Below are 27,210 nucleotides of genomic sequence, written 5' to 3'. Positions count from 1 at the left end.
CACATATACACAAACACTCACTCAAATGCACCCCGCAAGCACACATACACACACTTTATAAAGGCCCAATAGTATAGAACAAGCGTGCGTTTCACGGGACTCAAGCCCATGGGTTTCTAAGTGCCCTAGACCGTTGTCCGGGCTAACGGATTTGGGCGAGGAGGCAAGAGGTCATCGCTTTCTTTCGCCGTTCCGTCCACTCCTCACCTCTACCTACGGAACACTACGCAGACCGTAGTCGCGCGCCGCTTGTCTCCCATATACAATCGCGCCGTTATAGATACAAGCGTGGCCGCGTGTGTTGTGAAGCGGATACCGAAGCGAACGAGCAGGCTGCGCGGGCCGGCGTTCGTTCGTGACAGTCGCCGAATGCGCTTAGGGGCCCCGGGTTGGGGTGCAACCAGTTTCGCCTTCATCGCATAGCCCACCGCGCGCTCTTCTTCCCTCCAGCCTCGGAGCTTTTCTCGAGTGCCCCTAAGGAGATCACTTATTGAAGTCGCGTCTCCGGCACGACCGCAGCGTACACGTCGAGGGGTCGCAGACATGCAAGCGGCGTGAGTGAGATTACGCGGGAGTGGTTTGAAGAGCGATGCCGATATGGCAAAGCGGCAGCTCTGGCCGGAAGGTACATCCCCGTAACGAACAACGCTTCCGGGGGAGGAGGTGGAAACGCACCATGCGCATGCACTTGCCTTCACGTCACTATGCTTGGTATACGCATCCTGTCGTCCCAACGAGCCATTGTTCTCGCAAAGTCAGGCGCTCGGGGGCTCGCGGTCACCGCTCACGCGATGTAGGTGCGAGGACGGTTACGGTGACCTGCTCGCGGGAGCATCTGGAGGGGGGAGAAAGCGCACGGGCACTAGGGGAAGGTAAGCTCTGTGGCACGCCGGCTCACGTGATCATCGCCGGATCGCACTTCTGTGGTAATGCGCTCTGAATTTCTGCGCTCATTCAGCTTTGTGTAATGTGCCCGGCTCCCCGTACCGCGAAAGATAGAGCAAACCACGCTCCTCTGGTCTCTCAAGTTCAAGTCACCCAACTTTTTACTTGCCTCTAACTTGGCGCGTACCTGCAGCTGACAGTGGAGCTTTGGGCTTCGCGTTACCGTTCGAACAGCATATACAAGTGCTCTCGCAGTGTGAATTAGTTCAAGACAAATTCATCTGATAGACACTGTACGTAAATAGAATTGACGTCTAAAGCCGATATCGCGATTCGGGTTGAACACTTGCTGAATAGGGCGGACCGGGAGAGAATTGTGGGCAACTGGAAAACATGGAAAACAGAGTGAACGTTTTGCGGCTAAGCGCAAACCCTCAGAAACGTACAAACGTTCTCAAAACTGTTGCGTGGAAGCATTCGGTTACTTAGCGGATTTTATGGTGTCGTGCACCTATGTCGGTTTGTGTTCTTGGGTCAGCGGAGCTGTACTGATGACCGTAGCAAGATATTCCAATTGCGCAGCGTTTGGCAAAAAAAAAAAGGGTATATTTTGCTCACAATGACATCTCTGGTCACGCGGGTTTTGTGCTGCAGACGCAACAATACGTAGCAGTGTAAGATGCTATTAAGTTTCCTTTCCGCGATGCACTTTAAGAATTCCTGATGCTGTCGTGTGCTGGAAGTGGAGGTGGCAATTTGTTTTTTGGCTCTGCCTCCTAGAAGGGTAGCTATTGACACTGCGCCGTAGACTAAAAGCGACAACTTCTGTTTCGTACTCCGTTCTGTAGAAATGAGAACAGTAATTACGCCTTACGTCCTGAGATTCGAATCGTCCGTTTTGTTGTCGTGACCTACATGTTTTGCCGGCACTCTGTGTTAGAAGCAAAAAGCGCTGGCACATATAATACTGCCATGGCTTGTACGTCAGCCGACATCTGTGAAATGCGATGGAGGGTGTCTGTCATGAAGGGAAAAAAATGGCTGTGGTTTAGCTCTGGTTAACCCTAGTTGAATTGCGAAAGCTTCGTTTCCTCGGCACGTCGTCTACGCACCGTCTCATACCGACGCTCTCGAGAACTCAAACCGGTCCCTTCCGCAGTTGAAGAGTCAGTCCGGGACGTGGCGCGACTTCTTCTAGCCGCGTCATAGTTACGATGCTTCTCGAGTCGTGCGGCGCGTTCTTCTGGCGTCTCTTGAGCGCGTTGTCTCTTCGTCATAGAGTTTCTTACTATTCACTAGAGGGAAAGCTGACGGCGCTGCACCTGGAGCTCCATGGGCGCGCAAAGCATCATGGGGCGATGAGCTACTTGGTGCTCTATGCTCTTCGTGGCTTCGTTCTGTCGTTGTTGCGTCTCTTTCGCGCTCTCCATAACGACTACAATACACTGAGGCGAAGCTCATATATATATACCCTCCACGAGGCGACACCTCCTCCCTCTACCCAGCGGAGCACATCTGGTGGAGCGAGCGGCGTACAGCGGCGTCGACGGCGGCGCCATCTGTTGGAGCGCGGCTGCGGCAATGCTAGGCAACGGCGGCTCAAGGTCGTTCGCCGGTCACGGCATACGGCACACGGCTGAAGTGCGCGACGAGCCGAAATGGATCGTTGGCTGGCGTAGTAAAGCTTTCGCTTTAGAAGAGCCATGTAACTTTGGCCACTTGGCTGCATTTGACGCTTGTTCTTTGGTTGGGATCGTGCAGCATCCGGCAAAACTATACTTTGATTTATTACACACATAAAGCGATGCACACGGCATCATTGCAAACTGAGCTTATGATTAACAGTCTTATCTCCGATGTACCTACAGGAGCGAGCAATATCAAAAAGAACACCTTGCTGCTTTTCATTCAAGAAAAACAAATATTTTTTAACTCCTTAATCGAACTTTAAGAGACAATAAGTGTACGATGAGTTTAAGAAAAAAATACTATGAAAAGGCTAGAAGTATGCTTAGCATTGATATTTTCGAAGCAGTAGTTAACAGCAAGATAATAAAGTATTTTGCTTTGCATTGCTTCGACTTTTGCCTTCGCCTTAATGCGAGCGTAAAGACGTACACAAAAAGAGTCATCACAGAAGAAAAATAAAAAAAAGCAGTCGCCTCGAAAACCAGAGCCGCGCGCTGAAAAATGTTCTGTACGAATAATATACAAGCAATTTTAGTTTCCTGCCGTCCACATGGGCTTCCTCATTCATCTGACTTCAGCCTTTACATGTCTCAAAGCGAGAGGTGCATTGTAAAGTTGGTACTGCTGGGATGCTCCAAGCAATATACAGCCGTACGATTGCAAGAGCCTTGGTAGAACTGCCAGTATTTTCTGTTCATTCAGTCATGCTCACTTGTAGTTACTGAATGGTGTTTTGTGCCAAGTTCAGCATAATACCGGTCAACTGCCATTGCTGCTGAATTTTTTGAGGAGGGAACAGATAATGCTTCTGGAAAAAGGGGATAGTATTCGCGTTAGTTTTGAGGGAACCAGTAGGCGTTTCACCATCAATTTTATTATATATACATGCGCCTGCGCCTGCAGCAGAGGGTACGCTCGGAAATGTGAAGCATGACTTATGAATGAACAAGGCAGCAATTTCTAGGTAAAATGTATAGTTCGTGAAGGATAAGTGAGAATTACTGAGTGTGTCTGAGGCAACTGTGAACGAAAATAAGGGATCGGCCTCATGTTTATGCAGAAGGTTTGTGGCCCCCCTTTAGAGGCAGTCGATGTAGTTCGCGGTCGAAAGGGACTCGTGAGGAATTCAGTGGAGAGGTGTTAATGACGGAGAGCATGTAGGTCGAGCAGAGTCATTTCCTTCAATCCTGGGGGAAGACTGCTGTCTAATTTGGACACTGATGAAGGTGAGAAACTGGTATGTACAACCAGTGATAATAAGAGAGACGCTTCAGTCCCACGATTTGGTTTCAGACACAGCAAGTGCAAGTCAAGACTGGAAAGGGCAAAACATATGTTCCACGGAGACCGTATTTCCATTAGGGTTCAGACTTACTTCTAGGGAAATTTGTTGAAACAACTGGTGCAGTAAACATGCTGTGATGTTTGTGTTGTGTTGGGTTTAATGGCACATAAGCAGCTAAGGCTATCATGCGCCAGGCTCAAGGTATATGAACACTTTTATGTAGGTGGGAGGAAACATGGTTGTGTAGAGGACTTAAATTGCTATTTCGTTCTGGTAGTAATAAGAGAAAGAAGAAATTTTATAAATGGCTAAAAATAAACGCTTTCAAGAACGTCAGATAACCTCATCCTTGGCTGGGCAAGGATCCTGAGGCTCCCAACCATTCAAATAACCACCTCAGCCCTCTTCTCATGGAATGAGAAAATGGCTGAAATGCATCTTATTTTAAAGCAAAGCTGTGGATAAAAGTTTACAGTTTCTGAAGAACATCTGCTTCTTTTAAAAAGCTAAAAACGGAAGATATGTTAACAATGGCATTTTCGCCTAAAAGCAGCGCTGGGTGTAAAGGAAAATATTCATTATAAAACTTTGTAAAGTGTTTATTTCTTAGTTTTTCGAGTTTTGCACAAGAGAATAAAATATTGTTTATTGTTAGTTCGTCTCCACATCTTTCACAACGAGGTTTGTCTTGTTTCGTTAGTAAGAAATTATGTGTAATGTGTGTATGTCCAATGCGGAGACGACATAAAATTACTTCAATAAATCGTTCCTGGTGCCTACAGGTCTTCCATTTACCCAGGACAGGTTTTACCAAGTGAAGCTTGTTGTTAACCTCGTTGTCCCAATAGGCCTGCCATTTTTCTCTCAATTTATTCTGGACTGACTTGATGCAGTCCTTATGCGGTATGTTTACTGGTTTTATTTTTGCGTTAAGGGCAAGTGCGGCGCTTGCATCAGCCCTCTCATTTCCGCTGATGCCCACGTGACTGGGAACCCAGCAAAACTTTATTGTATGTCCTTGTGAATAAGCTCGTATTACATTATGTATTATGTTTCCTATTAAGGGTTCAGTTGCATTTCTGGCGTTTATTGCTGTAATTACGCTGAGGGAGTCACTGTAGATAACACTGTTCTGTATGTTTTTCTTCAATATTTGTTCTACAGCTAGAGCAATGGCGTAGCATTCTGCTGTAAAGATTGAAGCGCACTGAGGCAGCCTGACTACTTTTTCCCATTTCCCTTGCACTATCGCGCTCCCTACATAGAGTGCTGTCTTAGAGCCATCTGTGTAGAAATCTGTGCAATTCTTGTATTTTTCACTTACTCCAAGAAACTCTTGCTGTATATATTCCAGTGGGGTATGTCTTTTTTGAATGTGTGTCAGTGCGAAATCGCATACACCAGGAAACAAGTACCAAGGTGGCAACCTATCGGGCCTCTGGGCAACATCAGGAAGTGCATCTAGTATGTTTATTTCTTGGCATATTTCTTCAAAGCGGAGGAGCAATGGTTTTACAGCTTGAGGTTTGTTGGTGAACAGTGTTCTGGATGGGCATTTTGTAACTATGGTGTAACAAAGATGTTTCGGTAGCGACCTTATTTTCAGTACGTATGCACAGGTAAGCATTGTTCTCCTGTTGGTGAGGGTCGGTTCATTTGCTTCTACGTGAAGGCTATTTATGGGTGATGTTCTGTAAGCACCAGTTGAAAGGCGCAACCCGAGGTTTTGTACTGGATCTAGCTTTTTAAGGTATGATGGCCTCGCAGACCCATACACTATGGATCCATAGTCTAACGAAGAGCGTACTAGAGAGCGATAGATGTGCAATAGGCACCTCCTATCGGATCCCCAACGCTTCCGAGAGAGCACTTTGAGTATATTCAGGGATTGGGTGGCTTTCTTTTTTAGGGTGTTTATATGTGGTAGAAACGTTAGCTTTTTGTCAAAAGTTAAGCCTAAAAATTTGTGTTCTTGTTTTACTGGAAGTGTGGTGTCGTTCAAGTGGAGGGTGGGATCAATCTGCAGTCCTCTCTGCAGCGAGAAAAGAACCGCAACAGTTTTCTGTGGAGAAAACCTAAATCCATTTCTGTCTGCCCAAACTGCTAATTTGTTTATTGTGAGTTGTAGTTGTCTCTCACAAGTTGCCAGGCTAGAAGATGTGCACGCAATTTGAAGTTCATCGACGTAGACCGAGTACATAATGGACTGTGGAATTATACTGGTTAAAGAATTCATTTTTACTATGAACAATGTAGTACTTAAAATGCATCCCTGAGGAATGCCGTTTTCCTGAGTAAAATTATTTGAGAGGGTTGCGCCGAGACGAACTTGGAAAGAACGGTTGGATAAAAAGTCGCTCAAATATTTCAGCATCCTCCCGCGGATACCAAGCTCTGCCAGGTCGCGAAGAATCCCGAACCTCCAGGTCGTGTCATATGCCTTCTCCATATTGAAAAAAACTGAAAGACAGTGTTGTGTGTGTATAAAGGCCTCTCGGATTGTGTTTTCCAGGCGGACTAAATGGTCGACTGTGGAAAATGTTTTTTTAAAACCACATTGGTGGACATCAAGAAGCTCTCGGGATTCTAGAATAAACATTAATCTAATATTTATAACACTCTCAAAAGATTTGGCAAGACAGCTTGTAAGGGTTATAGGCCTGTAACTGTTAGGGGAGGTTGGTGGCTTTCCTGGTTTTAGAAATGGAACAATAATGGCTTTTTTCCAAGCAGCTGGTATTTTCCCTACGACCCATATTCTGTTAAAAATATTTAACAGAACTTCTACAGATTGCTCAGATAGATGGGACAGCATTTCATAATGAATTTCGTCGGGGCCTGGTGCAGTTTGTTTACCTATAGACAGTACTCTCTGTATTTCTTGAAGTGTAATCAAATTATTGTAAGGCTCGTTTGTGCTGCCTGCCGTAGGGAGCCTTTGTTTTTCGACTGTGTTTTTGTATTTTAAGAATGACTGTGTATAGTGGGAAGAACTAGAAACTATAAAAAAATGTTGCCCCAAAATGTCTGCTTGTTCTTTAATACTTGTCTGAATTCCAGGATCCGTCAGCAGAGGAAGGGTGAATGGGGAATAGCTGCCATTTACTTTTCTGACCTGCTCCCACAGTTTTTTTGATGATACCGAGCTGTTTATGGAAGACACATAATTTTGCCAAGACATTTTTTCCGCGTTCCGCCGTATATATCGGGCTTTAGCTTTTGCCTTTTTGAAAGCTATTAGATTTTCGTGAGTATAGGATACCTACGAAATACACCCCAGGCCTTATTTTGTTGTTTTTTGGCTTCCCAACATTCTCGCGTCCACCATACCTTGTGGTTCTGGCGCACCACGCCTGTGGACAGGGGAATAGCTAGCCGTGCAGCATCGATGATACATTTTGTGAGAATTTCATTGATTTCATCTATGTTAAGTGTTTCTGAGTAAATGTCCTCTAATCTGGCCTTTTCTCTAAACAACGCCCAATCAACTAGATGTAGCTTCCATCGCCGTGGTTTGGTAGGGATGACTGCAGGTGAGGATGATAGGCTTATAAAAACTGGTAGGTGATCACTCCCAAACGGGTTGTCTAAAACGTCCCACTTAAAATCGCTAAAAACAGAAGGTGAACAAAAAGACAGGTCTAAACTGCTCATTTTCTCAGATGTTGGGGAACAGTATGTGGCCTTTTTCGTATTTAAAAGACATACATTATTCGTCAGGATAAAATCTTCGATTATTTGACCTCTAGCGTCACAGCGTTCGCTTCCCCACAGGGACGAGTGAGCATTAATATCCCCAAGTAACAGATATGGCTCCGGAAGTTCACTGATCAGTTGCTGTAGATCATGGAGTGTTAACGTAAAATGTGGAGGAATGTATACGGAACAGATTGTTAGTGTTTTGTAGCTTACGATACTGACTACAACCGCCTCAAGTTTTGTTTTGAGTTTAATTTCTTGAGCAGGGACACCGCTTTGAACGACTATCGCGACGCCTCCCGATAGCCGATTTGCCTGCTCTCGATCGCGTCTATAAGTTTTATAATGTTTCAGGATATGTACATGTTGTGGACCAAGATTGGTCTCCTGAAGACATAAAGCTGTGGGTAACATTGACCCTAAAATATGTGTTATGTCGCTGTAATTCCGCATGAGTCCTCTACAATTCCAATGGATTAAAAAAGCCATGTTTATGTTTTTGAGAGGAAATGAAAGGAGATTTACTTAAGTAGTGGGCCCGTTATTAGGGCCTGTCTTTTTTCCGCTCAAGAGAGCTGTTCCGCCTCTGTAGTGGAGGCGGAGTGGCAGTTATATCCATCGCCTCACGAGAGGCGCTGGAGGACCGCGGGGAAGCCGCGGGTTTGTGGGTTTCAGTCCTCCCCCGGTAGGGGGAAGTCCTGCGGGATGCCGATGCATGGACCGGCGCTCCCTGCTTTGACACTGTCAGGGCAGCTTTCGCTGACCCTGCCTGGGGCGTGAATGGTCCTGCCATTGGCTCGATGAAAGTGGCCGGCCTCGGCAGCGACCGGGGTGCTGTGTGGTGCACCGCCCCTGCGCACCACATCAGCAAAGCTGGATTTTGCTGTGAAGGAGAACTGGTTGGTAACGGCAAATCGCCTTCTTGCTTCTCTAAATGAAATGTTTTCCTTGGTTTTTATCGTGATAATCTCTTTTTCCTTCTTCCAGGACGGACAGGCCCTGGAGTATGCAGCATGTTCTCCTTCGCAGTTAGCGCAGCGCAGGGCTGCGTCACATTCCTCAAAAATGTGATCCTTGGAAGCAAATTTTGCGCACGTTTTGCGGCCGCGGCAGCTCTGTGAGCCGTGGCCAAACCTTTGACAGTTGAAGCATCTTCGTGGGTTTGGAATGTAGTGCCTGACATTTACTTTTAAGTATCCTACATCGATGGTTTCTGGTAATGTACTTGTATTGAATGTTAGGACCAAGTGTTTTGTCTCTATTTCTTTATTGTCTTTCCTGATTTTGATTCTGTACACATCTGTGACATTTTGGTCAGACAGGCCTTCCAGCAATTCTTTCTCGGTTAGGTGTATGAAGTCGTTTTCAGAGATGACTCCACGGACTGAGTTTAGGGATCGGTGCGCTGTTATGGTAACTGGGGTTTCTCCGATGGATGCAATGTTTGCGATTTTCGAGTTCTGGGTGTTGTCAAGGAGTTCTAACAATAAGTCTCCGCTGGCCATTTTAGAAACCTTGTAGCCAGGGCCCAGGGTATCTGTTAGGCATTTAGACACAAGGAATGGAGAAATTATTCTTGCTTGTTTTTCATTACTTTCGCTGTGGATAACATAGAACTTGGTGAATGTCAATGTCGGTTTCTTTTTTGAAAAAAAGTCTGCTGCTTCGTTCCGCCCTCTCTTGAGAGAGCGATCGGGTTTTGAAAGGGGGGGAGCCATAAAAAATGAAGTTTTTCAGTCATGGTGCCAGCCACCCACCATGGAATCCAACAAGAGGACGGGACTGGAACATGAACGCAAGTCCTGCCCACGCCAGCTGTACACCTCAACTATAACCAAATCCGACACAACTCAGGGTGGTTGGTCACACAAGGTTAACCCTCGCCGCCTATGAAAAGTGAAAAAAACTAAGAAGTGAGTAGGAGATAGGAGAGTTGTGAGAAAGAGATAGGAAAGTGAAAGACAGACTGGAGGATAGGAAAAGGCGACTGCCGATTTCCCCCGGTCGGGTCAGGCCGGAGGTGCCGTCTACGTGAAGCTGGGGCCAAAGTGGTGTGTTGCTTCCGCCGAGGGGCCTTAAAGGTCCAAACGCTCGGCATCGGCTCAACCACCAGGATCCCCTTTTCCCCGGACACGGCGATGCCACGCACGGCGAAGCGTGGGTGCTCGGGTCCGTGGTGATGCACAGTTCACCATCATCCCCTTGCGGGGATGCCCCTGCGGATGCTCGGGAACCCGCGGTGTCGCCAATCACCGTCGCGACGCCTGCAAGCTGCAGGCGCCCCCCTGCGGGGATGCTGTGATGTTCCTTGTGTGTGCTACGAGGGTCCGCGTTCGACGGCGCGGCGTAGACGGAGCCCCCCGTGGCGGCAAAAGCACTCAAGGGAAAGCAATTCAGCTGGAAGAGAGGAGATCGGCGACAGCCGGTCTCGTTTTGGAAGCAGCCAGCTCACATGTTTCTACTGTATATGGCTGCAAGCAACTTGAGTGGGATTGCTTTCGGGCCTGCCGCCATGGACCGCACGGAGAAGACCCAGGTGACAGCTGCGTCCAATTACCGAGGCATACTCGTTGAGAGTGAACGACCAAAACGAAGGGGTTTAAGCACAACCGGACCCCCTTTCCATAGTGTCGGCACGTGTCGAACGCCGCCGCCGCCGCCGCGGGGAGACGGGCGTTATCTTCCCCAATTGCCGTGACCGTGCCGGGGACAAAGGGCCTTGTTTCGGCGGGCCTGGCCCCGTGACAAGACGGCGGGCATCATCACCAACACTCCCGAGCACATCCTAGGACAAGGGACCACTTTCTCGGCCTTTTAGTGACCTCGCGTTCCGGCCTTGAGTGACGAGTGTCATTTGATGGAGAACGGAGGTCGGTGACCCGCGGGAACCGTCAGCGGGCCAGAGACCGTCTACCACAGCCGACGCTACCTCGACGACAACCTTCCTTCCCTCGGACTCAACACGTGACGGGGGCGAGACCATAAGTGCGGTGGTGTGTTTGTGCGCCCAAGTGAAAGCCCTAGGCCCCTCCCACTCCGGCGTGGGCGTCCTCAACCTAGGGAATGTGGGGAATAAGAAGGATATAAAGATCGACAAGGAGTACGGAAGAAAGAACGCTCAGGACGACATCGTTCGCCAAGGGGGCCTTCAGCGCCGAAGCCCGACGGCGTGCAGCTTCTGCCAGCAACCGTTCGAGCTCAACTCCGGAGCCCCTCCATCGTCCCCATGAAGTCGTCGGCACGTAAGCTCGGACACCCCAGCCTCTGATGTATAATCATAATCATGTATAATTATTGAATTTATCTGTTTGTTTAAACTAAGCCATACGGTGTCTCTTTGCCTCTCCGTCCCGTGTGGACCTGCGCATTATGGGGGGTCGTCACAATGCAATGGGGCGACGTAAAATCAAAGGTCACGGTAATTTGGTAGTGCTTGTCAACCTTATCAATGATTTCTTCAGTTGTGATCACATTAAAATAAAGTACAGTGATTTAAGAATTATGTCAGGAATAAATTTACTTTGTCAAAGCTAATAATGCAGTTGCCAAAGAGTTTTTGAATGAAGGATAAAGCCCCGCAACGAAGATAGTTGTTTGCAGAAGTGGCTGTGAATTCTGTAATAAGGCAAGGATCGTGAGACATATTAGCCAGTATTCTTCAGTTACGCTAGCCTATTTAGGTTTAGCTAGGTTAACCGAATAGTAGAAAGAACGCAGAAATTTTGACGTAGCTCGCGAAGGTTTAAAAGCAAGGTAAACGCATTCTCCTGGAACGAAAATAGCAAGGAGTTATCTACGTTTTCTGCAATTAAAAAAAAAGGAAAAACGCCAAAATATGCCGGGAGTCAGCATCGTCATCATCAGCCTAAATACTTACGATACACAGAAAAGGTATCTCCGACTGACTGCGGAATAACAGTTCCATGCCAGCTGCGCACATATAATCGCCGCAAGCTTTCTAATCTCGTTCGCCAGCCTGACTTTCTGCCCCGCTCTGCTACATCTGCATCCTCCCACTGTGCGGGGCTTTTCTCCTCTTTGAATAAACTCTGACCATTTGTGGCTTCTTGATCGGATTGCATGCCCTCATCATGACCATTTCTTCTCCTTAAATTCAGCTAGGACATAGTAAAGTCGCGTTTGTTCCCTGACCCATTGTGCTCTCTTGCTGTCTCTGAACGTTAAACCAATCATTTTCCTCTTCATAGCTTTCTGCGCTGTCCTAGTTTTTTTTTGTCAGCCTTTACGTTAACCTTCACAACACAAGTGCGTCTTGCTGACTCTTAACGTTAAACCAATCGTGTTCCTCTTGATAGCGCTCTGCGCTGTCCTCAATTTATACCCCTGTCACACGTCCAGTTTCAATGGCCATCGAGTCGAGGGCCTTCGAAATTCTCAATCGCCATCGAACTCGAAGGAGTTCTGTCGCTGCTACACGGCAAATTTCAATGGCTATTGAAATGGTTCTCGTGTCTTACGCCAAGCTTGTGTGGCGCCACAATCGCTACTTTGGGTTTTGCAAAAATAATAAAAATATTTGATAAATGTATACACGCATACGCGCATGTCGTTTAAAACCCTTTTAATTGCACGTACACGACGAACAGATGCAGACAGTGCTATAGCCACTCTAATACAAGACGAGCCAAAACCAAGCCAGTCCAACTGCGTCGGAGCGCTGCTTCGTCAGGCTTAAGACCTGAGAAATGGCCTTGATATCTGAAAAACAAGAGCTATTTGTCTCTTGAAACTTTCTGCGAGGGTAAGAATGGGCAAATCGAAGGCGAATACAAGAGTTCAGAACACGATATTGCTTTGAGGGATTAGCGACGAAGCTGTTATCGCTGTGAAGCGAGCGGGCAGGGCGCCGCCATGTTGTCAACGCTAAGTACGCAAGCAACGCAAAGCCCGCAACGGAAAATTAATGCGTTTAATGCGCTTAAAACCAGTCTGATACAATTTTAAAATTATTGTACAGACTGCTTGCATTCAATTTTAGGCGCATAATGTTTTTTAATGCTTTTGCACCGTGAATGTGTCGTGTACGAAAGTGCGCTTGGCGCCGCTCGAAGCAACGCTAGCAACCTTGTGCACCGCTCGAAGGCCCTCGAAATCTCGATGGAGTTCCGCGCTGCTCCGTTGACTTGATAGACTATTGACTCGATGGCCATTGAAACTGCCCGTGTAGCAGCGCTCGATCGCCTTTGAGTAGATAGGCTGTCGGTTCGAGCGCCTTCGAAATGCCCGTGTGACAGGGGTATTTATTGCAAGCCTTTACGTTAACCTCCACAACACAAGTGTGCGAGCATAGATGCGCTACAGCTAGGCATGACTATCATACAACTTTCTCGAGAAAAAAGACAACGCACTGCATTCGTGACATAAGGCAACCTTGCATTGTGTCGCATATACGTGATTCGTCTTCAGCACCGCAAGCTCGAACCAAGAATCGGCGCGGCCGCTCCTGACAAGCGTGCTTTCCCGCCGGGCATGTCGGAAGGAGGAAGAGGAGGCCCACGCGCCATCCTTCCGCCGGCGCCGAAGGAAGGAAGGAAGGGACGGAGCAGAGGAGGAAAGCGAACGCGGCTTTGTTCCGTCCGGGCCGCGCGCTCCTCTCAGCAGCCACCGTCTCCCGCGAAAAGGCCGCGCGTTTTTCTTCTTTTCAGACGCCGCCGCCTCACCGCAGCCACGAGCGTTCCCTTTCTTTCTGCTTCCACACTGCTCTCTTCTCTCTCTCTCTCCGGTGGGTAGAGTAGTTGGGGGTCAGCCAATGAGCGGCCCGTGCCGGGCAACGTAACGCGAATGTCGCCGGCGCAGATTCCAGCGTGAAAGCCAACGCCGAGATACGATCCGGCAAATCGCGGCAGCACACCTCGAGTCGCGCCACACTGTCCCGTTCTGCACGTGCCGAGACAGCGCTCCGGTGAGTTTCGCTTTCTGTCTTGAACCCACGTGTGTTCGCCCCTCGCTCACTAACGCTGTCTCACGTCGGAGCGGCCGGTGACTGCGGAAGCTGCGTTCAAGCGGACACTGCCATGGTCGGATGGTACAAGAATTGTCGCGTTTCGATGGAATGATGTAATCGATGAATGATGTAACCAAAAAAAGGAACCTCCTTGCCATCCTTATGTAAGAATATAACTTTGCGTGGAACGCGTAGCACTGGGTGCGGTCTAATGTTAAAATATATGTACTCTTAGCCCTGAAAGATCAGAGATGGTCCAGTGACGGTGCAGTCGTAATGTTTCGGGAGTTGGTCAATTTCTATGAGCTTGTGCGCCGACATCATATAAGTCCCAAGTACTGCGCGTGTGTTCTTGTGACAAGCGAACTACCACAAACACCGCATTGAATGGAATGGATGAGACTGCACTTGCGGTCACTGTTGCTTGAGACGCTTCATTAGACGCAAAAACCATGCCACGGACTTGTCCTATCTTCTCCTTGCCCTGAATCAGCGGTCAGAATCAGCAAAGTGGAAGCGCCCAGAGTGAAAAGGGTTCAACACCTGTCCTTCCTCGCTACGTAACTGGGCCGGCGCTGCGTTAGACGCAGGCCACTCGTGATCTGTTACTGCTTCTCTGGGTTTACGCGGACGAAAACCAATGTGGAACGCAGATAGGATCAGAATTGGACGATGTAGGGGGAAGCCACGTTAGGTACCGAATGGGGCTAGTCTTACATCTGATGGCAATACGCAGGCGATCGCTTCTGTTGGCAGGGTCAGTGGATGCTGTAAGGCTTTTTCTGCAGAACTAGGTCTAGCGTAACGTCTTCTGCCTTTTAGCCATTTCGCCGCTTAAATGATTGTACAGATACATGAGGCCAATGTATGAAGGAGCAGCGTAACAGTGAAGCTGAATCTGCGGGATCTGTAAACGGAAAATATCACTGTTCTGCGACTAATTTCGTGGTACCTTTTTAGTGCAAGACCACTTCCTATATCTAATCCCTGTCAAGATCATTGTTGTGCGGGTCGCAGGCTTGCATTCTGATGTTACTATGACTGAGCCTCTCATGCCTTAATCTTCCGCGAGCTTTTCGTCCGTATATGCCTTACCATGAGGGATCCTCTCATTATAATCAATGAGCGGCTTCATCGCACACATGGCCACAAAAAGCGATTGAATCGTGCGTCCAGACATTAAAACAATTTGTCACAACGAGCGTACAGACTGCGCTTTTCTAGAAATTCTTGTTGCCCATAATTTCATAAAAAAAAGTCACCACGCGATCACTTGCTTCTGGACGTTCATTTGCATATTCAAAATAGAAGTAAGTTTTGACTCCTTCCTCGCAAGACATGCCAGTCATCTACTTTCCTGTGTTACGCCGTGGTGGAGAGGGCTAGTGCTTAGTTTTTATAGAACTCAATATAAAGTCTCTAATCTGGAGCAAGCTATGCAACAATGCCCGATGGCAAAGCTCACAGTACGTAAAGCGTGTCTTGTTACATAAGATCCGGCAACGCGTGTGTCTCACAATCTCGAAATTAAGCACCGAGCCTTGAACAAAAAGAAGAGATGTAATCACGCAATGTTTCTTCAGGATTTCATCGTTTGATTTTTCTTTTTTTTACGCCTTGACGAACGCACGAGACCAGCTAAGGGTCATTTACCTCTTCCGCGCTTGCACCTGAAGCCTATAGCGCCATCGAACTTTTCAAGCACCAATGGCGAGCAGCCCTGGATAACGGTTGGATTTAATTTTCATAGAAAAGTTCGCCCAGAGCTAGCAGTATTTGCAGCCACACCTCTGACGCGGTAAGAGCAGAGTAAAGGGCAGTTTTTCACCGTTTTATTTCTTAGTGGACGCAAAAAAACGTCAACGTTACTTTTCTGGTTTCTCTGTGCTACAAACAAAATGATTTGCAAACACGAGTACGTTTACAATGCATAACTCTTTAACTGAAATGTTACTGGACACTAATATTTTTAGATATTTATTTTACGTTTCCATGTGACATTCGTTTGGGCCCTAGGATAAACGAATCATTGTAATTGAAAGGCGCCAAAATCACACACACGAGAGAGAAGAGAACGGGACAGAGCGCGTGTGTGTGATTTTGGCGCCTTCAATTACAATGACCAATTACCAACTAGCCCAGCAAGAAGTTCTCTTAAGCGATAAAGGAATCAATGGTCTTCTAAAATAAGGATGACGCTTGTGAAACTTCCCCCGAGGCGATAATTACGTGAGGGCGAGAGAGGTACTTTTTTTTTTAACACTCATGTCATTGTCCAGCCTGTGTGTTCGCCGTGTCTTGTTCCCACTGATGTCATCAGTGCGCCATCAGCTGAGCCCATGCACCCATAAAGAATTAATGCCGTCTTCAGAGTCACTTACCGATTTACACCTGGAAGTGTGTAAATCACTTCCTGGAAGGGCGTAAAGCAGATGTATCACAACATGCTTTAGACTCGCTACTGGTGTTTTGTATGACCTGTGACCATTTATTTCATTCCAGTCATGGGTGGTGAATGGTTGTGAATGAGGTGATTTCTAATGCTAACGGACACCTCAAGAAACGTTCAAGGACATTTAATTAGTTTATTCGCTACGGTTATAAAAATAAAGTGGTTAAGGGTCAAACGTGTATGGCGAGAATTTACTTCGAGATTGTTTCGATGTGTACGTTGCCGTACACTACGTTTGGAAAAGACGCAGATCGGTTGCGCAAAACGCGACGACCAAGATACAGGATGAGGGGGGGGGGGGGGGGGACGTTGCATAATACGAACGATAGGAATCACGACGAACGCGGTCAAGGCAAAGGAAGTGAAATGCATTGCAGGCTCGTTGCCGGCCGTTGTACGTAATACCTTTCGGAATACATGCATGCATGCACGCGCAAGACAACAAGACGAGCACTGCCTACTGATGTAGTCTTGAAGAAGAAGAAGAAGTAAACATAAATCAAGAGCTGTTGTTGTTGTTGGCTAACAACAACAACAACAGCTATGGCAGAATGTAGGGAGATTTCAGGATCAATGAAAAGCCTTGAGATTACTTTTTTTTTGCCATTTCAGTGAGCCAGAGATGGGGTATAAAATCAGCTATCAGGCCCCTACAAATTACTAGTTCAGTGCGATAGAAAAAAATACATTTGCTTGAGCACTTTGTGAGAATGAGTACTTAGCAACGTATGTGACTGGCGGTATCGATATGCAACTCTCTCTAGTAGCGAAGAACGTGACATTACGGATTTGTGCACAATATGTGCCCAGCATTCACTAAGACCTTTAGCGAAGTGTCATTCCTGCCAGTTAATAAACAGACACGTTAGTGCTGTCAAGCAATTCTGTTAGTGGAATGCATTTAGGGAAGCCACCGCCCAGCAAGGAGCGCTCGATGTAAAACTGAGGAGCAATTGCAGTTGCAGTTAGCATCCATATAAGCGCATCTGCGCAGCTACAAGAAAAACCACGCAGCTTTATTAACTCTTCGCAGGAGACAAAAAATTTTCATAGTCCAGGAAGTCAGCCCGCAGCCACCTCGATCATAAGGCAGTCCTTCTACTTAACAAGTGCAGCTCGAGAGCTTGCGGCTACCACGGTGAAGCAAACTTGATCGACAACTGAGAAGGGCTTATATTTTAGCGCAGTGCATTTCGCGGAGTCTTCCCCAATGGGCTACCTTGTTAGTGCTGCCAGGCGGTTTCGGAATAGAGGGCGTGGTCGCCTTTTTGTTACAACCTTCCCAGCAGTTATTCACCACAACAGCGAGCGCAACGGTTTTCTGATTCGCAGGATGCTCTTTCAGGAAACCTAGTAATTGTAAGCGAAAAAAACGCTTATAAAGCCTCGCTATCTGACAAGAAGTCGGTTGTCTGTTACGCGGGGCTGGTTAAGCCGAGACACGACTCACTTGCCTCCGTTACTGCTCTGTTTTCTTAGAGGAAGCACCGGAATCTTCCCCGACAACTTCGAGCAACACGTGGCAGTTGGGAGAATAAAGTTCACTGGCGAGGTGTCACGAATGTAGAGAATGTGCGTAGCCGACAATAGCCAGAGCGGGCGAGCAAGTGTCTCAGGTCGCCGACGACTGTAGCATAAATATACATATTTTTTTTCTTTTGCGCCGTGGAGAAACTGCTGCGCGCTGTACTTAGAGAGAATTCCCGGTTAGACACCGACGCTTCGTCACGACGGAAGACTTAACTGCCGCAGCACGCACTTTCCGCGTGCCGAAACGGACGACAACAGGACTTGAACTGCATGACGCGCACGTGAGCTTCACTGAGATAGCGTAGCAAATCATGCAGTGTGTTATATTTGCTTCTTATGTACGCTTCTTTTTAGTGATAACTCCTTAAGGGACTTTGTTCAGGGAAGAAAGCCCTGTAACCTATAATTTAATTGGTCTATGATGCCACTGGATTCACAGTGTTCAGGGATCACATGATGCAGCGGTCGTTATCAAATTATCGAGGCGGGTATGGCCCATTGGACGCTCTAGGTGAGTTGGTCGGCAGTAAGGACAATAAAAGCGAATAGAACTCAAATGGAGTATTTACTAATTACCCAAATTCCAAATTGCATTATCAGTCTTTTCTCCAGATACCGACTTTCTGGCTGTGCCTTCCGTAATTGTATTGACGTTCATTAATCAACTGAAATCCATTTCCCGAAAAGCTCTTAAATTCAACCTTTTACTGGATATACTGAGCGTTGAAAATTCTACCCTTATTAAATTATCGTCATCAAGTCAAGTGCTCGAAGATCGCCATGAAGCAGCTGCTAAACTTTACAAAAGGCGCCCGCCCCGCATCTGATAAGCCGGTATCATATCCCACTTGTAGCAATACAGCGCTGGGCACGGACATTTGCACTTTATCCTCAAACTTTAACATCTGAACTATGACATGTGGTGTGCCTGATCGTAGCTTTAAAGAACGAAGGAGTGGGGGGGGGGGACTTTAACTGGATATTCTGGAGCAAATGGTAGCCTGCATGGGGGGTATTATAATATTGCTTATTCTTGAATTACAGTCGCCCCTATCTGTGCGACTGGAACAACCGGTCGCAAACTTCGTGGTTGAAAAAGTCAACAGCTTACTGCGCTACCTGGCGTCAGACGGAAGCGCTTTCGTACGCGTCGCCTTTCTTCGCCTTGTCTGTTGCGCTCCTTCGCGCTCATTCGTAGAAATATGGGATACCAACTAGCCTTACAGCAAGTGTTAATGAAAACGCAGGAACCGAAACAAATTACCACAAAAGGCTCCTTCCGGAATCCTGCCATATCCAAACCACCCAGAACAACATCAACCGCACAAAAGGAAACCTGCCCCCAGTATATGCCCGGGGACTTCGCTCTTCAACTCAACGAAATGTCGCCATTCGCCACCTCCCTGCAGCGCGCCAGCGTGACTAACAGCCTAAACCCCCCTCCCCCGCGCCTTTCGCATCACAGCTGTCATTCCTTTGACCCCCCTCCCCCCGCCCCTCCATACTTAAAAGACGCTAGCTACTGCCCTCAGTCACCCCTGATGAAGGAGCCGAGTCGGCTTCGAAACGTTGGGTTAAAGTTAAAAATTTTGGTTGGAGATGTGCAGTTTATTATAAGTCTTGAAATCCAACCAGACAGGCAAATCTGTCAAAATGTTTAGTTTTCAAAACCCAGATAGTGTAGGAAGAAAATCATATTTGTTTCAAAATGTTAATTATCACTTTTTTCATCTTGTAATAATAATGATAACTATAGTTGTTACAGGCAGGAGCCGCATTTAGCAGCTGAGTCGAAAGTAAGCTCGGATGCACGGCTGGGTGTCCCGTGGCTAGAGCCTCGATCTGGCGTGCTCGTGACCCGAGCTAACGCTGGCGGTTTTGTCACCTTGTTCTTTTTCGTTGTAGCCATCGTACTGACAAAGCATTCGATTCTTCCTCGCAGTTTTATTTCTTGTAATGTTTTTTTTCCAAGACGATATATCGGAATTTCAATATGTTTTTCAATATGCCCGCCTCCATAGTCTGATTTCTTGTGCCATTATACGTATACTGTCTGTTATATACAACATGTCCTCTCAAATCAGTGTATTTATTTATTTATTCAAACTTCTTTATAAGCGTTTTGACTATAGTGTTCTAAGGTTTTAGGGTTTTGGAGGGATGTGCTGGCATTTTTATCTATGTGCACCCTTTGCCAAAAGTTTGGAGCCCAGGGGGTCCGCTTCTGAGCCACGATGTGTGGCGGGCTATGCGTAGCCGGCTTTCATACATCCCGAAGTTGAGATGAGATCGTGTCCTCGCACCTCAGGAAGTTGGAACTTTCACGAGAACCACAGGAGGCCCACTACCCGGCTTAAAAGCAAACCACTTGGACTCTAAACTTTTGACAAATGCCGTGCATTACAAAAGGGCGCTCTCACAATAAGAAGCACGCGTGCTAGGCACGGGGAAGAATGTAGTACAATTTGGTGGTAACAAACTTCACTGAGTAGGCGAATGCTTCAGTATCGCCTTTCTGTCGGCCGAACGACACAAGCAGAAGTATAAATATCTAGAAAATAGCACGGGAACCCCGAACCGTTTATTGAGGTATATCTCGTAGAGTTCAGTCTTCTGTATACTTCGACAATGATCTGAGCGTGAGACTGTACCGGTAAAGATATATAAAAAAAAGAAAAGCGGTTGTCGTATTGAAACAGAGCGAAACTGGTGAGAAGCAAGCTAGTATGCCCACTGTAAATAAGTTAATGGAAAATTTGTTCGGATTAAACGGGGTTGGAATTAACCGGCGTCCTTTTAGTGCACTTAATGTCGTCGACGGGGCCAAAGTCACTAGTTCGCATAAATCGACTGTTCGAATTAAGCGAGTACGAATTAACGGGAGTTACTATACTATTGTCACCAGAAGTATTTTGACTGAAGTTAAAGAGAAGATTATTTAAGCACGCCTAATGCGCATTAGCCAATCGTGAAGCGTGCAAGGGAAAATTTCTCTTTAACGATAAATCGGAAAGGTGATCACACTTTCACTTGCTGCAGCTCAAATGCGACAAAAATAAATCTAGTAGATAAAAACAATTTAAGTTCCTCTACCCACGGCAGTTACATGCAAGGCGTTCAATGTAACGAGTCCCCTAAGTATTGCTGAAACACTGCCGTTCTCCAGAACTCCATACATATTCCCGCGTCAGTGCCGCGTGTCTATTCCCGGCCCATACGAAGGTCACGGCGAAGGACAGAGTCTAGGAAGGGACTCGGCAACGCCAGTGAAAAAACAAAAGCAAAGCAAACGGGAAAAGTACAACAACAGGCGTTGCTTACAAGCGCGCATTTGACTAGCTCAGCGGTTCGCGTTCCCAGCCCACGAAGGAGTCGCGGAACAGATAATGGTAGACGCGGCCGCGAGACGGCGTCGTTATAGCGCTCGCTCGCCGGCCACCGCGCGCGCGTGATATCATTACGCAAGCAAGGCGCCTGCGGACCAAAAAGACGCTGGCGCGGAGCAAAGCAAATGAATCACAAATGCGAGGAAAAGAAAAGATGAAGGCTTATAAGAACTGAGGAGGTGAAAGCATACATGGAAAGCGCAAAACATGTTAAGGAGAAAGAGACCCGTTCTTACCGGGTCAACAGACCGTGGCAAAAACACGGGCTGGCTCTCGTGCGCGCTCGCGAGCCGTCGAGTGTGTCTCACGGACACGATGCTTTCGGGGCCTCGCCCTCCTGCGGCCGGTAATGGATATAACGTCCTCTCCGGGGACACGCGCGAGAAGGTGGGAAGGGGGGGGGGGGGGCGCTGAATGCCTGCATGCGGAAGCTACTTCCGGGTGCGGGCTGCGCGTCGCGCTTGAACAGGGATTGTGGAGCGCGAGCGGGTAAGGGGGCGGCAAAGAAACAGACTATGGTTGGCCGGCTGACCGGCTTTCTAACAGCCGGTGAACGGAGAGGGTGTTGAGATCTCGGGTGGTAAACTAGCACGCCTGTGACTTCACACATACACGCAAACAGGCCTTGCAACGTGAGATGCACAACGCAGTAGGACACGCGCGTACAGCATTGGCTATTACCTACTTCCGATCATGCTTCTGGTTTTCAGCCTTTCTTTTTTCGTTATTGCCTGTCTGCACTTGCGCAGTGGAAACTTACCCAGTCGCGGGCAGGGAGCAGGCTGAACAATGTTGCAAGAACACGCGCTTTCCTATTCAATTGTTGTCCTCTTCGAATTTTTAGGGGCATATGCCTGGGAAGCGAAATCTGTGGTTTTTCCTGGTGTTGATTGGCCAATAGAGACAAATATTACACAGGCATCTGAACGTGCGACTTTTTTCCGCGCAGAAAGCGTCGCTGTGGGCAGAAACCTATGAAAAAGAAAATAATAGTCTGCAAGATTTCTCGTCCAAAAGCAAAGCATGGCCTGTACGACGCGATGGATCTTCGCGGACGGGGATACATAGATGGATAAACTGTTTTATGTAGTCACGGTCTCCTTCAGTTGAAACAAGAAAAAATTCAAATTCTTTGTTCAAGGAAAAAAATTTAATGCAGTGCTCTGTGTCCCTGCTGTTGTCCGGCTTTGAGCAAGTGCTTATTTTCTCTTTCTTTTTGTCCCGCGATTAAGATTTGGGATCGAAAGTTGTAATCCTGTCATCTTAGTCGTGATGTCTCTGTTATGAAAGCTACGGCTGATTCATCCTCCACTGATGTCACCCAGTGGAAGATTATAATGCTGTCTAAACTGTAATTCAGGCCGCCTTGCAGATCACATTTACAAAGTGCGTAAAGAACACAGAGGTGTACGAAACTTGCTTGGGCCTGCCGGTTAGGGCTGAAACAGGAAAGCTTTAAAATGAAGAATTGTGGTGAATTGAGAGCTGCCCCTCTCAAGTTTTGAAAGGGGTACTCGAGCGGAGACACACATGCTACCTTTACATGTAATCACTTCCATGTACTGCAGTTGCAGACTTCTCGCCCTGCTGAAGAGCATTCTAAACGTCAATGCCATTAGAAAGGTTAATGCAGAAAACTGGGAAGTTCGGTAGAAGTAAATGCCCGATTCACTAAGCTTGGGACAACCACTAGGAAACAGGGGCATGACCTGAATCGCGCCACACCACAAGCGAAAGCATGGAGCAAAAACGTCCTCATAATGAGCGGTTACTCTTAATTCAAATCAGTTTAACCACGCACTAAGTGCTCTGTCCAGCCTCGCGTAAGGAATAAGCATAGCCTCTGCTTCCTGATTGTCTAATGGAGCATTAAAAGAAACCGGGGCGAACTCAGAGTCAATACCGGGTTCGCCCGCACCGTAAACTATACGAAACAAAGCGCAAGGGTAAATATGGGGCAATGAATGAATAAAAGCAACTAAAAGGATCTTCGCCTCCTTTCCGCGGTGCTGTGCCAAGTGAACCGTCTCCTTCGCGCCGGGACCCCATTGTTTCCATTGTTTAGTGCGGACGGGTAGTGGCACTGTTATATAAGAACCCTTGATCCCACGCGTAACGACTCGCGTCAGAGGGAGTGGCTCCCGCCAGCCTGTATCACACGGCGTCCCTTCACACGTATTACACGTGGGCGCGTGCGTGTAGCTGACCGGGTTTGAAGATGAAGGAGAGGGTACCACTAATCGGCAGACCCGGAAGTGTTTCTGTACACTGTACGTAGTACTGACTCACACGCACAGAACACGCACGCACAAAGAAAGACCGCCCGTGAGGCAAGGAGGTATACGTCGCGCTGTCGGCAGCGAGCGGACAATCCACGGGGTGTGAATGCCACTGCAGCCTTCTTACTGGATGCGTCGTCGTCGGAAGAGAAAGTGGAAGGACCGAGTCGTGCCAACGGTCGGCGAGTGCGCGGCGGCTTTGAGGGGTTTCCCACCCACGACCTTTTCGTTTTTAACGCGAAAGTTTCACTAAGCCCTATTACCAGAAAGGCCGGCGGCGTCTGGGTGTGTACGGGGATGGCACAGAAAATCACAGCGCTGGTAAGAAAAATAGGGTGACGTCAACAAGCGGCCGTATGGCTCACAGAGCAAGCCGAGCGCCGCCATTTCAGAGAATCTTATACATGTCGTTTGTCTATACATACTTCCCTCAATGTGGCGCAAGTTTTCCCGACAACATTTGGACCAAAACTGTGGCGCAACCATTGGTCGTACAGCGTCATACGATTTCTCGTTGCATAGCTTACATGCGCTAGTCAAGTTGGAGGCTAGTTTGCGACAGGAATTCGAAACGACGTCATATGCGCCTTCAATTGTATGCCTTCCCAAACTCTCTACGTCTTCTCTTAAGGCGCGGTTGAGGTGTCCACCGTGATTAGAGGCAGTTATTGTGCCATTTCCGCTACTCGAAAAACAATTTTCGTATCGAAATTGTGATCCAACCGTTCGTCGTGCAGCGTTCCGGGTGGTATCATACGCGTGTGTGTGTGTTTGGGTGCGTCTCAATGCATCCAGGACAGTAATGCATTCGCATTCCCACACGTAGGCAGTCTTAAGTGCCTGCCATTTTTTTTTTCAAATGCGTGGTTTGGGGATAAACCGTGTTAGATTTCATCGAACGGTTTGCGAAGCTTTCCTCAACGTTATAACAGCACAGCATTTTGTCAACTCCGAAACAAAATGAAGCCACTGTTTTTTTTTCATCCTCTGGCGCTAATTGCTCTGCAGAGGTTTTGGTGCCCGGAACGTTCATGGTCCACGATCGCTCTCCTATGTGATTTAAGCGAAAAAGGTTTTAGAGGAGCACACACCGGTGTTCCTCTCCATTTCGTTTTGTTTAAATTGTGCAAACATATAAACTCAGACGGCGACTTCTTGGTCCTTTTTTCTTCGTTCCTCACTTTGGTTTTTCATTCCTTGTTTCCTTCTTACGGAGCCCGAGCTTTGTACTTATACAGTTTTGTACTTAAACCTTAGAAACCCAAATTAAGCCATCGCCATGTAAATGTGTCTTCGTAGTGAAAGCAAGGTGCGCGAACAACTTTTATAAATCAATTGCACATTTAACGAATTTATTATATTCCTACGTAGTATTATGCGCGGGTATTGAAGAAGCGTCTGCCAGCCTTTTTGACGACGACGACTCTGAGAGTGCGTGCATGTGAGCTGCGATCAAGCCTAGACCATTGGGCTTCCTCTAGCGGAGTTCGATTCTTTGTAGATACCTCCCTGTAACAATATGACGGCGTGAGTAATAATACAGCGCCACCCCTAGACCGTTATAAAAAAATCATTTTTGACTAAATCTATACTATACTCATTCCTTTTTTCCTCGTCATAACCTCAAACGCCTTCTTAGCCCCACAGTCGTTCAGGTAGCAGCATGTTATAGGAAGGAGTAAAATTAAAGCGACTCTATGTATTATGTCTGCCCTCAAGTGGTCTTAGCACAGCTGTTAACGCAATAAAACTGCGCATATTTTTTCTGGCGCATGTTAATTTTTTTACAGCACTGAGTGGCGATGTGACTCCTGGTTAGTTGTGCATCACATGCTTCAAAATAGCCATGGTTGAACAACGCGCAAGGTGGGTAAAGTATAGTAGCACAAACACACACTGTGTGGCCTTTACGTTGAAATTCAGGCAAAAATTTTCCTCAGGACGATGCAACCAGTCTTAGATTTTTCCCTACACTGGCCGCTAAGCAGGTTAACACAAGTGCTAACATTGGCGCGGTCACGCTTCGTTGCGAACTTCAGTTCTCTGCCGGCGAAATAGTGTGACGTAGGTGGCCAGTCGATTCCAATGGCTCCAATGCGAGCTGCACTCTTTCGGCAGTCCACCAATGGCTACGCAGCCCCACTAGCTGCGGGAGTCGCAAAGGCCTTAGATGGCGTGTTTTACCTACTTCTGGTTCTTTCGACCGTCCAGTTTATCGCCGGTGCACTCTGGAGGAGGAAATGACCAAGTATCTCGTAGTGAATAAAGCGTTTATTTTGAGAGGACAGTTTACGCTCCGAGTTTAGAACTCCTTCGCGGCCCTGAATAAAATCACTCGCCTGTGACTCCCAGGTCCGAGGTCGCAGACGTCTCGAGAACATCGGAAGCTCACCGCGGCATTCGCGATTCCTCCATCCATGCGCCAAATGATAGATATTCGGCTTTTTTGCCTGACAGTATAGAACAAACTAAATTAATTCATGCATAGTAGGCCATGGAATTCATAGCAAGAATCAAAAGAGATATGGTGCGTGAGAATTCAGGTTCATATGCTATGCCCTTTTTTTTCTCTTTCAAAACTGCGAGCGACGCTTTCGGCACAGGTGTGCGCAAAATATCTCTTATGATGTCGAAGGTACCTGACCCTCCCGGCAGGGTGAACGTATGGTTCTCACCGCCTTCGTCCCCATGTACATGTCAGGCAGCTGTCTGTTTATAGCCCGGATAAAATAGGCAGGGCGGTCACCCCTGACCATGCCGTCCTATCCGCCAACACCACACCTGTGATTTCAAGCATGCCAACGAACTGCAAATTTAGCATCTGGTGATGATCACGATGTTCTGATTGACGAAACCTAAACAATGAGCCCGGAAAAAGAAGCCTCAAGACTCCGCTTTGTTTTGTTTTTCTTTTCTTTCCATTTAACGGGTCAGGCACTCTGACACTTTTCACTTCTAACCTAAGAAGAACAGCGCCCGCACGTTGTAAACAAAGACAGCCAATTTACCTCCGCAATCAATCATCGACGGTGGTGCTGTGGCCTTTCCTCCCAGCACCCTTCATAATAGACACACCTACAAACATGCACGCTCGTGGCGTTACGCAACTCCATTCATTTGCACGGTCCACGGGACCGCATGTACCCGGCTTTGAAGAATGCTCCCACGAAGAAGGAAGAACGGGGCACTTTCGGGTGGCCCCTTTAAGGTCACTGGAACAGGAAGCAGAGCCCAGTTCCGCAGCGCGTCTGAACATGGCCGGACACGCCATCCGGCTCGCCCGCCGACGTCACGCTCCACTGTGCACCCACAGCACCACTTCACCCGCATGCGACGACGCAGGTCTCGCGCCACATAACGGTTTATTTTGCTCTGCGAGATTAAAGTTGAAGTGGGCATTTTTAAGGGGTGCAGCACCGTGAAGGGAATAAGCACGTGAGTGTTCTCCCGCGAACCGTCTTTCAGAAGTGGAAGAGGTTGCGGCGTGGTATCTGTGCAGCAGGGGAAAGGAGGTACGAAGGCGGGGTAAGTTTCGCGCGCGCTGATTCTTTCTCAAAACGGTCGACCTTTCCTCAACCGATAACCAGATTGGCCGCGGTCGCCTTTAAGAAGCAGGGGGCAAAAAAAAGTGAAGCGGGGTCGGATGAGAGAGGGAGGTTTTGAAACTAGACTGCGTTTGGAGAGCCGCCTGTGGTCGGCGTCGATGACGTCTAAGCGCTGCGGATAGAAAGACGCTCTCTGCCTTGTACGACTGCCTGTTGTGCATCCGACGCTTGGTTAGAGCGATCAGCTCCTGTGGGCTGCAGTCGGGCGTAAAATTTCGTTTGTTGTGGTCTTTACTCGAGTCAGAGAAGAGGAGCGTCATTTTCTGCGCTCGTTCCACCGTGATTCGTGACATGATCGAGACGGACGAATGTGTCGTGCCTCAACAGGGTAAGCGTGAATTCTGCATGTTTGATTATTATTAGTCTTTGTATTAAGGAGTATCAGTATTGCGACGTTACATTATTTCTTGCGTCTACATTGCAACCAGTTCATAA

The 27,210-nt window shown here is 47.6% G+C and overlaps 1 protein-coding gene across 2 annotated transcripts in view; it reads left to right on the top strand.

The window, feature by feature from the left end:
- Positions 1-13,421: 13,421 nt before the first annotated feature.
- Positions 13,422-27,210, top strand: part of LOC144136451 (acetylcholinesterase-1-like) — a 49,589-nt gene continuing 35,800 nt past the window's right edge. The window contains exon 1 of one of the 2 annotated variants that reach the window (XM_077668785.1): positions 13,422-13,481. Coding sequence is in view for 1 of the 2 variants with exons in the window: in XM_077668784.1 (XP_077524910.1) it covers positions 27,067-27,103 (37 nt within the window). In the remaining variant the exon portion in view is untranslated. Of the gene's footprint in view, positions 13,482-26,910; positions 27,104-27,210 lie in introns of those variants that run through there. The other variant, XM_077668784.1, reaches the window with a different exon arrangement.

Source organism: Amblyomma americanum, chromosome 6 (genome assembly GCF_052857255.1).
Source record: "Amblyomma americanum isolate KBUSLIRL-KWMA chromosome 6, ASM5285725v1, whole genome shotgun sequence".
NCBI classification, from domain to species: domain Eukaryota; kingdom Metazoa; phylum Arthropoda; class Arachnida; order Ixodida; family Ixodidae; genus Amblyomma; species Amblyomma americanum.
This window is presented reverse-complemented; position numbering and strand designations above follow the sequence as displayed.